This window comes from Apostichopus japonicus, chromosome 11 (assembly GCF_037975245.1).
Source record: "Apostichopus japonicus isolate 1M-3 chromosome 11, ASM3797524v1, whole genome shotgun sequence".
NCBI lineage: Eukaryota > Metazoa > Echinodermata > Holothuroidea > Aspidochirotida > Stichopodidae > Apostichopus > Apostichopus japonicus.
Window position 1 is genome coordinate 23,372,126 of NC_092571.1, and position 22,233 is coordinate 23,394,358.

Here is a 22,233-nt window from a genome sequence, read left to right on the forward strand (position 1 = left end):
ACACTCTAAGAAAAAAGGGTTCTAGAGGGGGTTCTCGAAATGAAGAATGGTTCTCGTCAGAACCATGTGCCCTTGAAGAACCCATAAAGGTTCTTGATTCGTTTCTACTTGGTTCCATACCCACACAGAAAAGGTTCTGGGTACAAGATGGTTCCACAAAGAACCCCTAATTGCACGAATAGGGGTTCTAATCGTACTTATCACAAGTGTGTACATGATCTATGAATAAACAAGTTCGGCAATTTTCATCGGGAAATGTAATTGTAAGGGAATAATAAAGTGTATAGAAGTGTTAATAATCCCATTTTCTCACTTTACCATGGAATTTGTTTTGACTTGTGAACAAAATCGTTTATTTGAATACAACGCATTGAGTGGAATTTGCGTAATAATTTCGACCACTTTTCGCGGGCTCCAAAGTTCCGTCTGACCAAACGTACATGTTACATGTAATAGTATAGTGAGTGCACCGAAGTTCGCCGCCTTTACGTACATAATACGCACTGTGTATGTTACCTACGTGCTACCTACGTACATCATTATATGTATATTGCGTGCAGTTCTTGCGTCACGTACCGTCGATCATGTTCGAGTAGAAGTTGAAGCCCCGGTGCGGTGAGTTTTTCAGTTTTAATTTAGAAACATGTAGACCGAAAATTAAATTCAACTCCAGCGCAGACCTGCTAATAAGTTATCGGGTCGACCCTTGGTGAATAGACGTGAATACCAAACGATTCCTTCATCGACATTAATGTCCATTGAGCAAATAATATTCGGCTTAGGCTAGCCTAACGTACTAGGCCTACTTTATAATTGTATGGGCATAGCCTAACGTTAGGCCCATTCTATAGTCAACAGAATTCTGTAGGGCTATAGGCCTAGTCTAGGCCATATTTGTAGGAAGACCGGACATTTAATTAATTAATTACGATAACATTATAATAGTCTCAAAGAGCACTAGAACCTTACTGTCTCTGCCACAGCTCAACCGGGTTTCAGCCACATACGATGGAGTAGGCATAGGCTAGCCGATACTATAGCATGGGAATTGGGATGCCTGTATAGTGCGCACCTAGGCCTAGGCCCCCCTAAGCTTTTTCAGCACAAATTTCTTCAAAATCCCTTAAAAAAAAATCAGATGATGTCTGTACCGAACCTTTAGCATCTGATACACCAACCCACAATCCTGATATGAATCTTTATAGTCGAAATTGTAAAATATGGAGCTATTAAAAAGACAGTTCTGTCCAACTTCCAAGTTAACGTTTGCTAACAAGACCCGTTTACTGTTCTTAATGGAACAAGCGGTTGTGAACAGGCACACAGTACCTAGGCTATACCTACACTACAGTATTGATACGGTAATATCCTTTAAAAAAAATAAGCGTTTTTACCAGAATTTTAGGGTTACGGGGGAGGGAGGCCTAAATAACAAACTTAGCTTACACCTGATTAAGCAGATGCAGTGTACTAGGCAAAAAAGACTAAGAATGAGGCAGAACTTGGAGTAAATTTACAACAATTCCATTCGAAAATTTCTTGGAAATGAATATTTCGAATTATCATACAAAATCTAGATTTATTTGGTCAAGATGATGAAAAACCAGCCTGTTTTGCATATATTATGGTTGAAAATAAGTAGCTAAGTTGTTATTTGTTCATAGCGCTACTAGAACACGTTGCTATGGTAATATTGGAATGTATTGTTAGGTCCCCAGTATTCGGGCACCCGCAGTGTTCGGATACCTTGTTATATAGTCCTAGCCTAAGCCTTATTCCAGATATAGGCTACTGAGGGTGCTTCAAACACGGGCAAATGTCAGTTTTTAGACAACATTCCAACTTTAGTCAACTTTAAAATATCCATAAAATATGTTTTTGACCAACCAACAGTTGAAACCATAGAATAATAAAAAGAATACATTATGATGAGCTCATGAAGAATGAATGCATCACTAACATGCAGAAAATTGAGGGAAAATTAAATCAAAGTGTTTCTGGCCACAATTTGGCAAAATTTATACCACAATGCATTGCGATCACGTCAATATACGTCATCCGGAATAAGGCTTATTGGTGTGACCATGTGTTGACCACCTAGGCTAACAAACAATCGAGCTAAAAAATAAAGGAAGATGTAGGCCTACAGTAGGCTATCCAAAATGGATAAAACATTCTAGGGATCACCACTGATGTGTTATTCTTCTTCCCCAATTTAGCAAGTTTGCTTCGTATTGGAATAGGGTATGTGGGGAGAGCGGCAATAGTTGGAACATTTTTCACAAAAATCTCTATTTTCAGAAACAACATCAATTCAGCAAACACTGCCTATCCTGTTAGGATAGGCAGTCCATAAAACTGCTACAATTGTTGATAGTTCAGGAGATAATCCAGTGAGAGGGTGTGTGCCGTGTGTCTCATAGCATTCTCTCCAACCAGTGCCGTGGGCAAGTCTATTCATGTAAAATTTTGTCACTAAGATACGAACTCCCTAGCATTTGATATAGTATTAAAATTAGGCTTCTTTAGAAGTATTTCAAAGGCGTTTAAGCGTACATTTGCCGGCTATATCACCAGGGCGTTACTGTATTCTGAGCTCAGAATTAGTTTAGCCCCAAGTTTTATCTATTTCTTCGCTAGCCAACTTTATACCACTCACGAGCGTGCCACCATAGACGAGCTTTACCGTGCATGGTTTTAGTTTAGCGAATCTTTATCATAGCAGTTAGTATATGCGTACTTCATATACAAATATTATAGTAGGTTTATGATATAGGCGTATTTTGCCGTTGCGTCGCCATTTAAGGAAGTGAAGTATAAATAGGACTTTCACTGTGCATCCCAGCTCTGCAAATGACCTGCTGAGGGAGCTTCAAGTTGGACTTCTGAAGCAACCCTGCAACCCCCTTAGCAGAGTAGAAAACTGATCTCTAATTAATCAGTCAGGTGGATATTCCTTTTCAGTGTGGCTTGGAGGGAGTCCAAAGGGCTGCCTTTTCAACAAATCATGTCTAATTTTGGTATATATTTCACTTTTATCTTCATATACAGCTTTGCAATGAGTTGGAAATGCTGACAGGGAGGAACGTTGTTGTTGAAATGAAGACTGCATTAGAAAAATATGCACCAAAGATAATCCAGAACGGTTCCAAGAAGACCAAAGCAAAAGAGCTGATGCGTGCCTACCGGTAGGAGGAGGAAGTCCTTCTTGAAGAGGACAAGAAGTGTATGTTATCACATAATTTTACCTTACAATTTACTAGTAAGTCGATCAGAGTGGAAAATGATGGGCGGGAATTACTGGAGGGTAAGCGAGAACCCATAAAGATATTTAGGTAGAAACTGGTCCAAAAAACCGTCCTGCCTGAAAGTAACTAGACAATTGCAATCAAACTCCCATGTACTCTGTTCTATTGTAGACAGAGAACGGGGAAATTAGATGAACAAGTGAGAATAAGGTGTGAGCAGAGCAACTTTACTGGGGTGAAGGAGCAGCTGAACAATTTTGATCGAAAGGGGAATATTGTTAGGAAATTAGGATTGCAGGGAGAGTGTACTCACAGTGCAATCATTGCCCTCTTTGCATTCAAATTTGTCTAGTTACTCTTTGGCGGTACTGGTGGTCTGTTATTGCATAAGGGATGAAAAGGTGTCTGTACTTGTTGGTTCTGAGACACTGGATATCTGCTATTCAACAAGTAATTAGAAAGAGGCTAAGCTGCAGTCGACCAGCATTTGACACTGACAGTATGCCTACGTATATCATACTGTCGTACTGTACACTGACTGTACAGTACATACTACATAGGCATAGTACTCCATATGTACAGTGTGTGTGTGCAAATCACGAACGACAACCCTGTCGTTGTTGAGGAAAAAGTTAAGAGGAACTGCTGCCTGCTCTCTGTATGTTGAACTGATCGATTTTGCATGCTATGAGTTGACCCCAATTAACCCGTCAATTACAATGTTAATTACAAAGTCAATTACAATGTTATTCCAACGTGGGGATATTTGTGCTAACTGCTCATGTAATTCCATAAATCACTGTTCAAAGGCTATTTGTCGGGCCGACAAATAAACTTCCAATCCGAGTTATAATAAATTATCTCAGGCAAATGGGACAGAGAGTGGTGATGATTGGGTTGTTTAGAATCCTTGGCTCATGAGGATTAGAAATGGGATGGGTGAAATTCACATACAAGCAACTTCGTTTTTTGCCAGTCCAGAGCAAAGTCGGCAAGGATCTTTAACATGGAAATCCCAGTTACTAGCCAGAAATAAAAAGTGTAGCCGATAAAACCACAAGTATAATGTTGTTGCTCTTCATCATGGGTTTCACAGCAGTTGGAACTACCGACAACAGAATATGGTTATTGGGGACAGGGTTCATAGAGAATCTTGACTTCATGCCCCCTATCTCATGATTTCAGTGACGAATGATACTGATTCATTTCCCCGTTGGAATAGCACAGGGGGGTATAGATTTGGTGTTCATTTGGTTCATTCGGTGACGTCATAGCCTCATAATTATGAATATTTGGCTCTATTTTGGGAATGACATCTCTGGGATATTCACAGTTTGAAATCAATTTTCTCAACAACGGTACCTCCCATTTTCTTAAAAATGGTACCGTTGGAAAGGGAAAAAGCTACTCTGTTTGCACACATAATGGAATGGCCATGTTATGCGGTCTTTAACGTTGAGCCTCGGTGGACTCCGGCAGTGACGGCAGATGCATCTATGGTTCTCGCGGTACATTCTCCTGGGTCAGGTTGCCCTCGTACAGATCCTTTATCAGCTGGATGTACTGCTTTCTCTTTTGGGCATTTCAATACTTCGCTTTGGGGCACTCTCTCCACATCTATGAAGATACGCTGCAGCTGTCGTTGGCCTTCTCTGTATTTTTCCATCAGTTGCCGCAATGCAAAGACACATACATACATTGTACCATGGTGGTAGTAACCTCTCACAACATTGCTCATTGTCTGATTATGACTGCTGCCTTATAACACTTGAAAATGTAGTGATACAGAACTTTATTTTCCAATCTTAGGTTTTATTGGCAGACCTGGAGTATTCTGTCGCTCTGATGGCTCTACCGTACATCTTCGACGAGAAGCCTGGGTTCTTGTATGTTTCGGACAAGAAGGTAAGTTCCTCTTGTATATGGTCATTTTCACAGTAAAGGGTGTAAATTGACGCACTCTGACACCAAAGTTTCAACATGATTTGTCATGAACATTTCCACCAGAATCATGTACATAAATATCTTAATTATCGGGAAAACTACTTATGAAGCTTAAACTGCATCATAAAGTATGAAAATAGTTGTGAATGTCCTGACAAGCTATCATGTGGCAAAGTGTCCATGAATTGAGTCGCTTCATGAGGCCACTACTGACAAAAGGTCTTAAAACGCAAAGTTACACCATTTACTGTGAAAATGACCATTAGTCCAGGAGCAGATAGGTTGTTGCTGCTGTTTAACATTTAAGGTGTGCCTGTATTCAATTGATTATGTCATTTTGGAACTCTCAGTTCTTCAGGAGTGATCAAAGATTGTCTATTGTAAGTATAAGGCTCGTATCTTCAGGATGCCAAGGAGGGCTGTATCTGGCATTGTGAGGCTTGACCCCAGCCAACTAAAGGACCTGACAATGGTCAATGATTATACAGTATAGCTTGAGTACCCGCTCTGGGAGCTGGTAGCGAATGTATTCCTGGAACACCCATGGTCAGACTCCTTGTGTTCTAGAGATAGCAGAAGAGTGCATCACTGAGCTCCCAACAGCCCGGCAGTTAGGGAGTATCCTGTGATCGGGTATGCGAAGTGAAACACCCCCCCCCCCCCTCAGAGGTCTGGACCCCGATCTATGGTCTGACTTCTCACACGGAGGCCGCCGTTACTAACAATGTGCTCTACCCTTGTAATACATACAGTGTAGACACTGGAATTTGAACAGAAAAGGGCAAAAACACAGTATATGGGGAAATGTAATCACTACCATTAGAAAATACACATTGACACGGATCGACAGTGTCAGTATTCACTTTAACCGTGCAGTTGCGTTCAAAATCCTAAACAGTCCTGCCTTTAGATGTGAATCAGCCGCTTGGTTTTCACTTGTATATTGTTTTTTTTTACTAACTCTGCCGAGTGCCGATACCTGCAAAATGTTCACATATGTTTGGCACAAAATTGCCTGCAGCTATTGAAAAAAAATAGTACCACCATAACTCTGACACATCAGACAGTCCCAGAGTTAACAATGGAATTTTTGTGGTCAACCATATGTCAATGTACTCTAATTGTTATCTATCATTTCCTTTTTCAGGAGTTAGTGTCGCCAACACCAGTTTTAGTGCTACAGTGTAGTACCATCAAACCTGATGCCATCTCTGTATGGGCCAAAGGATGACAAGTCTGTCAAGGGATTTCCAGCATCTGGTATGGAGTGGTACTCTTGATGGCCGTGTACTATGTGCATGGGATCGAGTACCCCCCAGAGGCAGCCAACACTCTGGGATTCCTACAACGTTACATGATGAGTATCAAGAAAGAAGATGAGGGGCCAAAAATACCAACTCCAATACTGCGACTGCTTTCTGCATTGATCTGAATCAAATTTCCACAGCACAATGCATATTCCATATGACTGTGACTTTTGCAGGGGTACTCGTCAAAGGCATTTTTTCTCACTGCAGAAGCTTTGTCGACACCTCGAAATAGCTCATGCACATCAACCCAATATCGCAAAATGGGATCTTACAGAAAACATATCCGTCGTTGCCACAATGCTCGGCATTCACAAGAACCTGAAGCTGAGGAGCATAATGATTGCTTTGTGGTTGAGTTGCTTCATGAAGAAGAAATCCCATTTATTTGTTGAAATCAAGTATATCTTATATTCTTGTAATATGTGGCTTATTTGCAGCTGCATAATGATGGCAGAAGCATTTGTAGAACATTACATTGCCTATAAAGTCAGAAGAACCACTGAGTAGTTAACCTTTTCACCAGGTGAAGAGTATGATTACCATGCTCTGGATACCATATAGGAATGCTGGAAATATGTACATTCCATTGAGGTATAAGGTAACTGCTACAAGATAAGCCAGAACAACATACATCAAAGCTTTCAGTGTTGGTTCACAAAAATTGTAGGTGGGATTGTAATATCACACTGAATCGCAATATACTAGTGGAATTAGCAGGGATGAGTAAATGACCACTACACAGCTTATAGTAAATGTAGGAGAAGTCTGAGAACACATTGTTTCACCTGATTAATTTCACTTACATGCACTTGCATGTTTGAATATTTTGTGGTGTGGTGCAGTTGTTATTGAGTTATTCTTTAGTTTGTATTTCATGATTGTGCATGTACAAAGCATACAGCATTTGGCATAATCCCAACATTGCATTCCTCAGAGAACTGTTAAGTGATTGAATAATTCCACATTGTATATCAGCTCATTCTACAATTTTTGGATGTAAATCACAAAGCTGTTGTGATATGACGAAAGGTAATGTCTTTTTATTGTATTTCAGCATTTTGAATCTAATTGATATTTCATGCAATAGATAATTGACAAGATTTGTTTGTTTCGTGGTTTGCTGAATTTTAAAGTGAATAAAGTTATTTGCAAGTTGACAGAACATCATCAGACTTCTGACATTATTGTAAGCAAAAATTGTACACATCTCACAATAGCTGCAACTTAATACTATTTTCTGGTCTTCATGGCTTCTGTGAACAGTAAAAAGTAAGAACCTTCCAAAGAACTTGTGAGAACCATTTCAAAGGGGTTCCCCTGAGAGCCATATTTGAAAAGGTTCTCGGTAGAACCTTAAGGGTTCTGCACACAGCTACAAATTGAAAGAACCTTTTATGGTTCTGGTGAGAACCATTTCAAAGGGGTTCTCAAAAGAACCTTAGTCATAAAAGTTCTTGATAGAACCTTAGGGGTTCTGCATACGGGACAAAATGAAAGAACCTTTTATGGTTCTTTCGTGAACCATTCAAAGGGGTTCTCAAAAGAACCTTAGTCATAAAAGTTCTTGATAGAACCTTAGGGGTTCTGCATACGGGACAAAATGAAAGAACCTTTTATGGTTCTTTCGAGAACCATTTCGTAGGGTTCTTATTAGAACCATCATGAAAAGGGTTCTCGTTAAGAACCATTGAAGGTTCTGCATACGGGACAAGTCCAAGAACCAGTTTTGGTTCTATGTGGAACCATATTTTCTTAGAGTGTACCGGTGGTTCAAATTTAGGTGATATCACATGTTGTTAGTATATATGTATAAGAGCCAATTAGTTAGTTGCCAGTCTTTACTATAAATGTTCCGTTATAGGTCTGACTATACGGCCCTGCCCCTTTTGAGGTTATAGCTCTCACTTGGACCTCAAACGAATCACCGATTCTGAAGCGTTCGTACATCTTCATTCTCTTTTCAGTGTTGTGGACTGTAATGCTACCACCATTACGTGTCATTTTAATATCATAGGATTTGATTGCACCGTTTCGTTGACCACACAGTAGCTTGTTCCAACGGACCATTAACGATCCCCTCATTCTGTTGGCTCTGACATCAATCTCAGATATTGTTCCGGTAGGGGCTGGAATGACAATGGAAAGAATAAAAGTGCAATGAAAATTCAATCAGTTCCTATCCTTTTTGTATTTTCGAATATGCTAATATATATGCTATGGTCTAACAAACTGTTATCATGTTATAACACAGATGCATATAAATGCGCAATATATTCAAGTCGAAAACGCTATTATAAGCAACTGTACAATTCGGTTCGGGTGCAGGAGAGACTTGTAGTATTTACTATAAGAGTACAACAGCATTAGTACTCCGAGAACTGTCCTTTGTACGAGTACACTGAGTACCAGTTCATAATTGTGAATTACTTTATATACTAAGTCCTATAGTGTATAAACAAGTCTTAATGTACCATAGCTGTAATTACTACGTAATAATCTCTTGATAAACTCTATGTACAATACGCCGCGCCGAGGGTCCGAGATAAATGAAGCTACCTGTTTCGGCGGTCCGAATAGTCTGGTGCACATTGTAAGTATTCTTCTTCGTGACAACAGTTAAACTGACGTTGTATTCAGAGTTGGGCCGTATCCCCTTCAGAATGTAGTCGTGGCTTCCTAGGACAGGACTTTTATCGATAGGATCCGCGTAAGTATCAGTGCAATTGTCCAAATCCAATTGCTTCACAGAAATGGTTTGGTTTAAGACACCGCAAGGATCGGTCAAGTTTCTGTGCGCCCAGTTAATAATCACCCTTGCCAATCCAGATCTTTTTGAGATGCTAGATAACGTTAAGTTTATGACGAGATCTGTCGAACGAACATTGGAATCATTGTTATTGATATTTTTATTGTATATATATATATATATATATATATATATATATATATCAATATTAATTATCTTTCTCTCAATAAGATTAAGTGTTACCGTTACATCGTCTGTCACCAGCATATGAGATTAATTAAGAAATCATGCATGGTTTCATTATAAGGATAGAGAGAAGATACCCATTTTCAGTTGAAAAAGATGTATTAGGTACATGTAGTACAAACATTTGAATTTTGATATTAATATATTTAATATCACAATATTAAAAAGTGATATATTCTTTATCAAAATTTACCTCTACATGGAACCTTGAAAGTTTGAGGAGCTTCAGGTTCGCTGAACGAATCACCATATTTGAGACTGGTTTTGATCTCATAAGTGAAACCGTCTTCCAGACTATCAGTGATATCTTTCGGTTCGGTATCGGAATATTCCTTTTTGGTCCAATTGTTAGAATTCAATTTTCGGAATTCAATCTTGAAACCGGTTACAGTATTATTATCCCCGTCAGTAGCATTGGGTCGTATCGGTAGTTCGATGGTAACACGGGATGATGACGTATTACTTGAAATCAACAATGGCTTAGCTCCCAATGTCGCAAAATCTGTTGTAAAGAAATTAATGTTCCAATTTATTTTTAATATTTTTTTTAAACAATTGTCTTGTATATCTTTATCATTCAACTACTACTATATACCCAAGACGTCTTTGACAATTTATGAAGCAAAAGGTAGGTTGATTCATAAGTGCAAAATAAAAATTAATAAGTGACGAGAATTCATTTGTTGAGGGTAGTGCATACACAAACGAAAGGGTAACAATATTACCAAGGGCGTAGGAACCGGGGGGCTGGAGGGGGGGGCGCCAGCCCCCCAGTGAAAAATGTGGAGGGGCGGAAGTATCATTCCGCCCCCCCCCCCGCTTCGCAAGTCAGAAAACCCCTTTTTCATTTCCAAATGAGAAAAAAATCTCATTTGGAGCACCAAATTGCATCTAAGGCCTGGTGAAAATACAAAATTAAGTTTACAAAATGGAGTGGGTGTTGAAGTGTGCTATATTGCACCAAATTGCATCTAAGGCTACTTGGAAATGCAACACCCCTCCCCTTAGACCCCTCCCCCAGGCCGGCCATCAGTCTTCAGCCCCCCCCCCCACTCAAAAGTACCTTCCTACGCCACTGAATATTACTGTGTATACTCTCAAACGACGTATTTTATTAACGTAGCCAGGAATTCTGAGTTTGAAAGGGTACCGACAAGTTAAGGAGATGGTATCCAATAACTTAAGCAGGAGCACATGTTTGTGTCCTGTGACTTGTCAAGTTTATTGTACGAATGATGGCGGCACAGATGGGAGCCGGAGGGGCATATTAATCTGCGTGTTCTGCATTGGGGGGGGGGGGGGGCAGTGGGGAGGCAAAGCCCTCGGTACACTTTCGGTCTGGCCACGAGCATGATTAGAACACTTATGTCTGGCTGTTTGTAGTGCAATGTTGTATACTACTTTCATACCTTCCATACCTATATATACCCATATATATATATATATATATATATATATATATATATATATATATATATATATATATATATGTATATATATATATATATATATATAGGCTTATATTTAATTTGCGAACTATACACCTGCATGTATGTAATGACGTCATTCAGTGTACTATACAAACGGCGTAATTGAACCGAAGTGTAGGCCTAAGTGACCACTCTGCTCATTAAAAAAAAAAAAACCTTTCCAGTTTGACAGTTATTTCGCAGAACTATTATATAATCTGATGAACTGTGTCAATTCAGTATAGGCTATGTATTTTTTTTTCATAACATCTTCACCGAGCCTAGCCTTGCATAGTCTACATATTCAAAGTAGACTTTCTGTGCAAAGTTAAATGCGTATGCAGATGGCTGTTTGTGAAGTCGACACAACTTTGCAAGTACTCGTAGTTTTTATACATATATAGGCTATATGTATACATATCTACATATATATATATATATATATATATATATATATATATATATATATATATATATATATATATATATATATGGGTGTGTGTGTGTGCGTGTGTGTGTGTATGCTGAATGTGGTTAGCATATGTAGCTAACCCTGCTCTCCGAACAAGCGCTTCAGCTGTACTTGCGATAATTATTTTTTTACAATTCGTTAAATGACACGTTACGTCAAAAAGCAGAAGAGTGACACAAACCGAAACTGAAAATTGCAATTGAACTTGTTTGAACTATAGTGTAGTAAGTAATATTGTACAGTTGTAAAATGAAGTGCTTATACTGAATTTAGACTTCCTGTATCACATTTAAAGAGAATAGCCTTTCATAGGCATGTACCACACATATGCAGTTTACTATATAGAGTTTGCTACATCATTGATATTAAGTTTAAAATTTTGAAATATCTCTTGATTGTCTGCATATCCCTTGTATCACATATATGTTATCACTAACGCCCTATGCATCCACTCATCCACTGTAAATAAAATCATAAACAAGTTTAAATCAAAAGAAATAAAAAAACATTTTGTTAAATATGTGCACATAATCTGTTTAGTACGTATTAATATTAAATAAAGTTTGCCTATATAAATTAATTTGCAAGAAATTAACATTTATAGAACAATCATTCTATTTTTTAAATTTAATTATTATGCCACAAACTTCTTTATATTTCAATGACTATAACATATGGCCATCCTCTCATATTTTTAGAATAACATAATTTTCAACTGTTCAGTTTTACTTTAATTATTTCTTGTTTATCAATTCAACAACACTGTTTATTACTTGTTAATGTGGGAGGGAGGATGGAATATAAAGAAATTTAGAACACTTTTTAAATGGCGTTAACCATTAATAATTTCGAATCAATTTTAAGTCACTACAATGGTCTTTTTAAGCTGCTTTTTTAAGCTGGTAGTCGAAAACTGCTGTTAGACTAAACTCCGTTGGTTTCTAGGTTTTTCCAAGCTAGGAAGACAATTAAATGTCAATATGTGAATTACGTCCGAATTATTTCAAATAAATAAAGAGATTTGGAACATTCCAGTTAAAAATTTAGGAATTTTACCAATTCCACTTTTATAAATGGGTATGTTTGAATTTAATAAAGTTACATCGTGTTATACACGCAGTCCAATAACTCACATTTACACAAATTACCCTTATTTATACGATTTTATTACCCTTTTTCGTCAGAGTAAGAAGACAAAAATTATATCGAATTATTGATAGCTTCTGAATCCAATTGGTTTGGTGAAAAATAGTTGCATATAGTTTAATAATTCTAAAATACTTCTGAAAATGTATTGAGAAATGTCGAAAACAATAGCTGATCGATTACCCCATAGAATACCCTTTCTACAATAATTGCGTATTGACCGATTACAACTATCTGTACGTGCACTTACTTAACGGTATATGCACACAGCTATTTTAAAGTACCAGGCTGCTTAGACTACCTATTCTATAACTGTACATCGTCGCACACAATTGACACACGGAATGGTCGAAAAGCGAATGTTGTTTTGGACGGACTGCTCTAAAAAGTATTGTTCTAAAAATGGTACCGACTAATCATTTAATGATTAATTTAGCACTTCAACGTGCATAAATTGATTTTGTTACATTAATGTTACGATAAACACCAACACCATGCGTTATGTGCGGGTGAAACTGCAAGTATACTAGCCTAACGATATCGTTAATGAAATTGAACGTGTAGTCCAATTAGCTCTGTGGTATACGTATTGTAGGCCTAGGCTATACGTACGGTAATTTCGCGCAATCCCTAAATTCGTGTACAATGTGTTATGCATATCCCTTCACACACTGACACAATTTAGTTCCCGTGTGAAACACATTTAATTTGATTGAGTACCGGTTACGATTCGATTCTTTGCAAGTAAACTGACATATTTTATTATGTCACCCTAAGTGAATTTAACTCTTTCACAATACTTTGGGCGACATAGCATAAAATAACACCTATGGCGACATTGAAATGTTTCATTTCCAAAATGCTTATTGTAATATAATATCATCTGTACTTTTAGAGAAATATCTTCTTTTAATTCGACCGTTAACCCAATTTGTTCTTCAAATTTAAGGCAAATATGATATCATAATGTGTAACTATATATGTTCGCACAAGCAGGGGCGGATGCAGGATTTTTGACAGGGGGGGGGGGGTCTGACTGGTCCAGCCGCGCCTGATCGAAAGACTATCTAAGCGGAGCGCCACCATCGGTTGGCGCGGAGCGTACCAGAAAATTTTGGGCTTTACAAACCCCCCCAGATGGCCGGAAACGGCACTTCCCGAGTATTATAAGCTGCATGTACCCAGCCTGAAAATATGGATCTCATGTCTGCAATTTCTCAATTGATGAGAAAAAAACAATCTATGAAATATGGTAATACATATCAGATGAGTTGAGATGATACAAAAATCATAATGCCTTTAGCCACCAATCCCCCTCCCGTTCCGTCACCACTGTTTGATGCAGGGCCGGATCCAGGATTCTGGAAGGGTGAGGGGTTTGGCCTCCAGTGATCCTAGGGTCTAAGGGGAGTGGGTTTCCCTCTATCCATTGTGAAATTCTTGGATATTTAAGTACAACAGGGAACCCCCTTCAATTTAGCCATTCAAAGCACCGACAAAAACTCACTCGAAATGTATCTGCATCAGTACGAGTTAGCTAGTTTTATTGATGATCTATTCATGGTAGATTGGAGAGAACAAACGCCGTGGATGTTTCTCAATGAACTTTCGGACCACTTCGTCAGTGTCGATAGGAGTGTTATAATACGTGTTCATGAGAACAAGAGCTGTGAGACGTTCCTTGCCCATTGTTGATCGGAGAACAGTTTTATGCCTTCTCACCGCAGAAAACGATCTCTCATGAAGAATTCGTCGGCGCATCCTATGCAGCCTACCGCTCTGCCACCTCACCGCCCAAAACAATTCGAACACCACCTCAATTTTGAAACTTTTCGGTCTGAAAATTGAGATTTTGAGGCATTTTTTGAACGTGTAGCACGCGTGCACACTATAGTTCATTTGACGGAAAAGACACATCTGGCTGACTTGTAAGGATAACCGCCCTTCTGACGTCCTACATGTTTAAAATTGGCGTTTAATTTAATTATTTTTTCTCTCTCTTTTTTTTCTCTTTTTTTTTCTCTCTTTTTTTTTTGGGCCAAGAGCAGGGGGGTCCGGACCCCCTGGACCCCCCCTGGATCCGCGCCTGACAAGCTACATTCGTGCAAACCTCAGTGATGATATCTTAGCGTACCTTCAAACATGACATTAAACTTCAAGTTCATACCTGCTACATTCGAGAAATGACGGCCACTCAAATATGTCCTAACGACCAATTTCAACATTTAGCGTATAGGCATATATGGCAAACTGTCTAAATTTCACATTCAAACCCTCACAAACCTATACAAGGACGGGGCACAGACTCCAAACCACCCATTGGTAGTCCAGGATGTCTGCTTTGTTAAACATGAAAAAATTAATATCATATCTTCTTAAAAGTAACAGTGAATACAGTAGGCCACCCCCTAATGTGACCATTTAGTGTTAGTATATGAGGGGGGGGGGCATTTTTATGAGGCTCAATCAAAATCATATTAACAAATCCAGTTTCCTTAAAGAAACAATGCTAACAAGATGTTTTAATGTATAGTTTGGAATCTGCTCTATCTTTACTAAGAACGTAAAATGGCGGCAAGTTCTTTCTCTATTTAAATAATATTTGGAAATTTCGAGTTCTCATATCATGAGAATGCAAATTCCTCTCATACCTATAAAAAATACCTATTAAAAACAAGATTCAAATAAAACAATTTTTACAGAGGATATAGAATTCTAGTATATCATTTTATTAATTAGAACGTTTGCGCATGCGTGACTCTACAGGGCAAGAGAGCTTTTACTTAAGATATTTTCACTGAAAAAAAGACTATTAAAAGCGATGTTACCTACATTATCGGAGTAATAGATATATTCATTATTTATTACCATTATAAACATTTGTTCATTCAAATGGGGAGGGAGGGTGGGGGGAGTTATTGAAAAGGACCCCTTGTAAAACTAATAAATGCCTAGGCGATGGCTCTTTGGATGCATGCCCTAAGTGACCTCAATGATGAAAAACAATGGACACGTATATAGATGATAGTTCCTGATGTGTTATCTATACAAGCATACGAACTGTTATAATGTCACCCAAAAGCTTTAAAGGAGGGTGGTTGAAAGTAGGGCCACTTTTGCATATCTAATAGAGCGATGTTATGCTTTTCAAATAACTGCATGATCATGAGAAACAACTCGTACACTGCAAAAACAAATTGGTTAATTTCATAACCAATTCCATTGTTTGGAATGTAATTGGTCAAGCCAACCATTATATTGTTTACTTGTAACCAACGTACACCAATTTAGTAGGTAGTCCTGAACATTAGCAATAGGTTAACTACACCAACAATAATTGGTTCTAAGTACGTCATTATATGAGTCATATCCGTGACTTTGTTCTCTGCATGCTTTGGCTCGCCACGCGCGTATGGAAAGCCATTTTAACATTTAATCGGGAATTTTAGATATCTGAAATTGTTTCTTATTTCAGATATCTGAAATTGAATTCGAGATATCTAAAACAGATTTCGAGATATCTGAAATTCTAATTCAGATATCTGAAATTGAATTCGAGATATCTGAAATTGAATTCAAGACATATAATATAGATTTCGAGATATCTGAAATTCTAATTCAGATATCTGAAATTGAAATCGAGATATCTGAAATTGAATTCGAGATATCCGAAATTGAATTCGAGATATCTGAAATTCTATTTCAGATATCTTACATTTAATTCGAGATATCTGAAATTGAATTCGAGATATCTGAAATAAAATTCAAGATATCTACAATTCTAATTCGAGATATCTGAAATTGAATTCGAGATATCTGCAATTGAATTCGAGATATCTGAAATGCATATGCATAAATTCCCGATTAAATGTTAAAATGGCACGTATGGAAAGCCATTTTAACATTTAATCGGTAATTTTCATATATCTCTAATTGAATTCGAGATATCTGAAATTGAATTCGAGATATCTAAAATTCTATTTCAGATATCTGAAATTGAATTCGAGATATCTGAAATTGAATTCGAGATATCTGAAAATGAATTCGAGATATCTGAAATTTTATTTCAGATATCTGAAATTGAATTCAAGATATCTGAAATTGAATTCGAGATATCCAAAATTCTATTTCAGATATCTGAAATTGAATTCGAGATATCTGAAATTGAATTCGAGATATCTGAAATTGAATTCGAGATATCTCGAATTCAATCTCATATATCTGAAATTCCCTGGTATTTCGAGATATCTGAAATTGATTTTAAGATATCTGCAAATATTTGTAGATATCTTAAATAAATTGGAGATATCTGTAATTTAATTTGAGATATCTGAAATTATTTCGAGATATCTGAAATTCGTTATTAAATGTTAAAACGGCTTTCCATACGCGCGGGAAACCGCTCTCCGTTTAATTGTGTGCGTCCACCACTAGCACTGCACTGCAATTTATTGTGTTAACCACCCAGTTACGTACGTACACAACACTGATGAGTGCACTCCAGGCACAACGGCAAGGTGTACCAGGTAAACTAAGCTAATTCCGCTCATTTTAATCGACATGGACCATTACGTGAAGAACATTCTAACAGAATGGAACCTAGAAATGCTTCACGAAGTCTTTGAAGGTAAGAAGATTATGTAAATTGTGCAGTAATAATCAATGTATTGGCATTACTGTAGGCTAAGGTTATACGGCCTAGCCTACCAATGCAACTTTAGTGACATGACAAGCGACGTTCGCCTAGTGTTACCACTAAATGTTAAGCCTAACATTATGATATAATAGCGCTGTAGGCCTAGGCCTCCTACAGTGCTGCGTACACTACTGTACCTGCAGGCTGAGGTCTGTCCTAAGCTAGCACTGGACTAGTGTTATACTTGCTTAGTGCTAGACCTAGGTCCCAGGCTACTTTTTTTTAAATTTTGTTTCTCTGGAACTTGGAGGGTAGCTATCCAGTCAAAATGTCCCCAGACCAAAACATCCCTGCATTTTTAGCAACCAAAATGTCCCCGCTTTTTACCAAAATGTACATGGTATTGTAATGGCCTATTGCCAGTATTGGGTACAAAAATGTCCCAGCAGCTAGGAAATGTGAGAGGAATTTGAAAACTGAGTGTAAGGACGGAATTAGGAATGCTGAATTTTTTTCATTACCACGTTTTTATAATGTTAGGCCTGGGCTACTTGCTCAAGAAGAGGGATCGAATAATGAAGAAAAGTATACTTAGGGCCGTCAACCACTTCAATCCTTCGCATATGGGCTGTATGGTAGTACATTGCACCACGTACTAGCCTATATACTAGCCTAGTCACTCATTGTAGCCTATACTAGATGCACGTAACCCAAGCACTCATTGTGTTGTAAGTACTGCAGTAGGCTAGCACTCTTCAATTTTCCAGAAAACTACTGTGCCTTATCAGTCACACCATCAACTGTGTTTTATTTTAGTTATTTTGCATTAACAAGACTCAGAGATTAAGTAGCATGCTAAATCATGTTTCAAGAGTGGAGTATATCACACAATTTTAGAAAGGAATAGATGAGACAGTTCTTAAAGGGCTGTTTGCTCGGTGAGGGTGGGTTTAGTGGCATGTCACATGTCCCCCTAAAAATTATCGCTGCCCCCAAGTACCCCCATTCTGTTTACTTTTCATATTTAAGATTGAAGAAGATTTCCAGAAATTGCATGAAGGGTCCCAAAGAGGTTTTTCAAGACAAGTAGTCAGCCGTGTTGCTCTAGACGTGAAGGATCCTGCCATAAAACGGACTTTAGCACTTATGGATAAGGAACCAGAATTACCCCAAGGTAGAGTGTGTCTTCGGTATTCAGTGTAGAAGTTGTGTTGGAGAATTCCCCTGGCTCATTATTGTAATGTTCTCTGAGTTGCTATGTTAATAAGAACTGTGTTGGTTGCTAAATATAATACTGGTCAGATGACAAACACCAAGAAAAGTTCACACATAAAATCACTTGCAATATGTTTAAGAGGAATGCATTCTAAGTGATTTGGTGAAAATTTGAGTAAATGTACTGTAGGTGCGTGGATTGAAAGTTCCTATTCTTTAAAAATTTTCAGCTTTGTCCCATGTAGTGAACTGTAGCAAATAGGTGTGACATCATCTTCAATATCCTCAATGACACTATCATATATTCCAAAAAGAACCCATAGCTCTTAATTTTAATTATGTATAATACTTTATAACATCCTCTTCAGTGTACAGTTCTAGGTCATAATTCAGGGTAAAAAACTAAGGCTGTACAAAACAAAGAACTTCTGGTAGTATTAAGGAGGTGATTTCATAAAGCTTCAAGGTCCTGTCTAACATCAGCTGTCATTTGTAGGCTACATGTGTTTTCATCCCATATCTTGTACTGAGTCAAACACACCCAAAATTTTCTAAACAGCTTAACTAAGGGCACTCCCATCTGGCGACACTGCAGAACCCCCAGAGGTTATTCCCCAAATTTATACAGGGGAAACATATCAGTAGTAATTCAAAACTGCTGTTTGTACTGACAGCTTTCAGAGTATCATGCTTTGGAGAGGCTAAATGGTTACACATCTCCCCCAACCCCCACATTTTCAAAGCACTTGTAGGCACAATCCTCCATTCAGATTACCCCCCCCCCCCAAAAAAAAATACTTCTCTTGTTCAGATATTATCACAGCTTCACATATTTTCCAATTTCTAGTTCAAGTTTCTGTTCCTTTCTTATAGATACCTATGGGGCTGCTTCCTTGTATTTGATGCCAAGTCTGTTTACACCTGGCAGTGTTGCCATCAAGAAGGGAAGCCAGAAGAGATGGAAGCCAACCATATCGGAGAGCATGAGGGCTTTCATTGCAGTGCTACCAGTTAGTATTTTGCTTAGAGTATTATTGCATGTTGTGGACGGTAGCAGTCATGAGTGCAGAGTTTACTGCTTCAGCATTTTAAAGAAACTGTTATTTCATGGTATATATACACGAAGAAACTTTGTTTCAAAACATTTTGTAAATAATTGGTTGTAAGTTAAAAAAATTGTTTAGAACTTTGTGCTAGAAATGAAAGTTGTAAAAAGACTGATAGAATGGTTTGGTTAAAGTGATAATTAAGCAGCCTAAATGTGTTTTAACTACCTGGTCAAAACACAGCATCACAAATGCTAAGGAATAGGACATGCAGGGAGGCTGGTGTAGTTGTAACCCATTTAACTATACCTTACTTTCTTATTTCTTTTAAATGCCTTTCAGTTCCAGTACCATTTTGATTATGATGGTTTGTTTCTTACATATCTTGTTCCCAATTGTGAACAGCTCATTTCAGTAACACATTTACTCATTTACATTGCAGGTTGGAGAGGACTTGGAGAAATTCAAGGAAGAAAGACACACAGAATGCCGAAACCATTCTGTTACCTGGCAGCCGCAGGTCGTAGTAATTGGCACTTCTGTTCTGGATGTTCAGCAAGTCTTCGTATTTTTGAACAACATTGTATATTCCGTGCCCTCGGTTGTTAAAGGCATAGATGTCTGCTTTAAAACTTTTCAGGTCTTCAATATTGAATATCCATTGGAGTGTAAGTCTCCGTGGACCTTTCTGCAGAGAGGCATTTATAATATTGAAACACAGTATGATTCTGTAACACCACGGGTAAGAGAACTGCTGTCGATCCTGAGACCGGACTCTGACTAAACTTTGGTGGACATGTGCAAGGCTTCTGCTTGGCCATTAAATGGGCTTACTGAGTTGATATTGATTATTTTTTGACAAGTCTGAAAAGAGATCATTGCATGACAATATTTGTAATTAGCCTCCTTATTCATGTATCACTTCCTGTAGTTACTGAAAATGTTGGAAATTGGTGTTTTTGTGGACGGGTTGCATAAGATTAATACTTGCAATACCAGGGAGGGGGAGGGGGTTACATGTCCCTTTTTGTAAATTTTTGTAAATTTTTATGGAATAAAAAAACAGGCAAAGTTAACATGTTACAATGTGACTAAATTTAAGTCTGATGTAATGCATACCGTGAAAGTATGTCACCAACTTTTTGTGGCATGCAGTTTTAGAGTATGAATTTCTGACCCTTGATATCTGTTTATTATAACCATGTTTGTACTCCTTAAGTATCATTTGTTTTATTACTTGAAGATACTAAACATCCACCTGAGTTATATGATAAGGTTTCAGTGGAGTAAGGGTTAAATTCTTTCATTCATTTGTCCGTCCACTAATTTTGGTTATGTTGTTACTCAAACTGATGAAGTTTTCTGAATATTAAAGCTTGGGAATGTTTGTTTTTGAAGCTTTTCTTCAAATTGAACAGCTATAGTTTTCCTTATATTTAGCAACATGAATTTTTGGGGAATGTTTTATCTATCCGTCCTTATTGCAACTTTTATGATACTGTTTTTATGATTTCAAGTGTAAACATTCAACTAAGTGTGCTATAAAACTAAAGCCATTTTACCAAGTGGTTTCTCTGATCAGTATTATGAATTCTACCATTAAAATTGTCTTGACAGCAGTTTCCCTTTTCTGATAGGCTATTGTGCTCATTATAAAACTATGCACAATATTGCTGTTTACTTTCTTCAGAAAGGTTGGAATGGCAAATGTTTTAACAATGCAGATTCCGTCCATAGTGCTTGCCTGCCCTTTATTTAATAAAAGCTCCATTTCCTGTTGTTTTTTCTTTATTTGCACACGCACAGTCGGCACAGAAAATTGTAAAATCCTATATGCATTGTTGCATCGATATTGTTTCTTTGCAAATGAACTAACCTTGACTGTATACCTCATATCATCCTTGCCATATCATTTTATGTAAATTGCATGCTGTTGTAGAGTTCCAAGAGCAATACATGATTGTGTTAAAGCTATAATACCATAAAAAAATGTTCGATTCATTTTTGGCCTACACTGGAGAGCTGCAGTGCTGGACGCTGGAACAGATGAGGGAGAGCTGACTGAAGTCAACAACCAATAACCAATTAATTGGTTAAGGAACAGGATTGGTTATGTCAACCACATAAATTGGTTGCATAATTGGTGGACTTAACCAATTTTATTGGTTAATGTAACCAATTTTCATTGTTTAATGACTTAACCAATTGATGTTGGTTATGGTAGCCAATTTATTGGTGGGACTCACAACAAGTGATCAAATTGGTTGAAATTAACCATTTTTTTGGTTGCATTCAACCAATTTGTTTTTGCAGTGTAACCCTCTCGTGAAAGTGGCTTGACTTCTTAGACTAAACCACATGGGAGTAATTGTCTTATTTAGTTCACTGTCTTATAATGAATATTATAACTTTGTGATTCTCCTTCTTTATCTTTTCTTTTCTTCCTTTGTTTCTTTTAATCTTAAATACATTAATTTCTTAATTTTATAACATTTTGTCTGTTTTAATTCCATATAAATTTTCACTGATCTATAAGCTACAGTATAAACTTCGAAGCCACATGCATGATGTATTCCATTACAACCACGAATAACCGATCCCTAACTCGCTAATCGGATTTTTTTTTTGTATTATTGTATAGTTAACACATGCAAAGTTAATCACCAAAGTTAACCACCAAAGTTTATAACAAAATATGTTTGCAATTTGGAAAAAAAACCCAATATATCTGTTCCCGCGCATGCGTACGAGTAAT

General features: G+C 37.6%; 2 protein-coding genes and 1 long non-coding RNA gene across 5 annotated transcripts; 2 read left to right on the forward strand and 1 right to left on the reverse strand.

The window, feature by feature from the left end:
* Nucleotides 1-6: 6 nt before the first annotated feature.
* Nucleotides 7-7,666, forward strand: LOC139976013 (uncharacterized). Its single transcript, XR_011795975.1, has 4 exons — nucleotides 7-615; nucleotides 3,052-3,226; nucleotides 5,058-5,153; nucleotides 6,340-7,666. It is a non-coding gene; the product is annotated as an uncharacterized lncRNA (long non-coding RNA).
* Nucleotides 7,667-8,268: 602 nt separating this feature from the next.
* On the reverse strand, nucleotides 8,269-10,760 carry LOC139976411 (uncharacterized). The gene is made up of 4 exons (XM_071985122.1): nucleotides 10,725-10,760; nucleotides 9,688-10,075; nucleotides 9,059-9,370; nucleotides 8,269-8,628 (listed from the first exon to the last, which is right to left on the reverse strand). Exons 1-4 carry the CDS (start codon nucleotides 10,758-10,760, stop codon nucleotides 8,327-8,329), a joined length of 1,038 nt encoding a protein of 345 aa, XP_071841223.1. The 3' UTR covers nucleotides 8,269-8,326.
* Nucleotides 10,761-16,658: 5,898 nt separating this feature from the next.
* LOC139976096 (uncharacterized) lies at nucleotides 16,659-21,789 on the forward strand. Of its 3 annotated transcripts, XM_071984535.1 has the most exons (4): nucleotides 16,703-17,208; nucleotides 18,247-18,391; nucleotides 19,306-19,442; nucleotides 19,921-21,786. In XM_071984535.1, the coding sequence occupies exons 2-4, from the start codon at nucleotides 18,364-18,366 to the stop codon at nucleotides 20,260-20,262; spliced, it is 507 nt and encodes a 168-aa protein (XP_071840636.1). In that variant the 5' UTR covers nucleotides 16,703-17,208; nucleotides 18,247-18,363; the 3' UTR covers nucleotides 20,263-21,786. The 3 variants fall into 3 exon arrangements, with proteins under 3 accessions (XP_071840635.1, XP_071840634.1, XP_071840636.1); XM_071984534.1 differs by lacking the exon at nucleotides 18,247-18,391 and having other exon boundaries at nucleotides 16,659-17,208; nucleotides 19,948-21,789; XM_071984533.1 differs by lacking the exon at nucleotides 18,247-18,391 and having other exon boundaries at nucleotides 16,660-17,208; nucleotides 19,921-21,789.
* The last annotated feature ends 444 nt before the right edge of the window (nucleotides 21,790-22,233 follow it).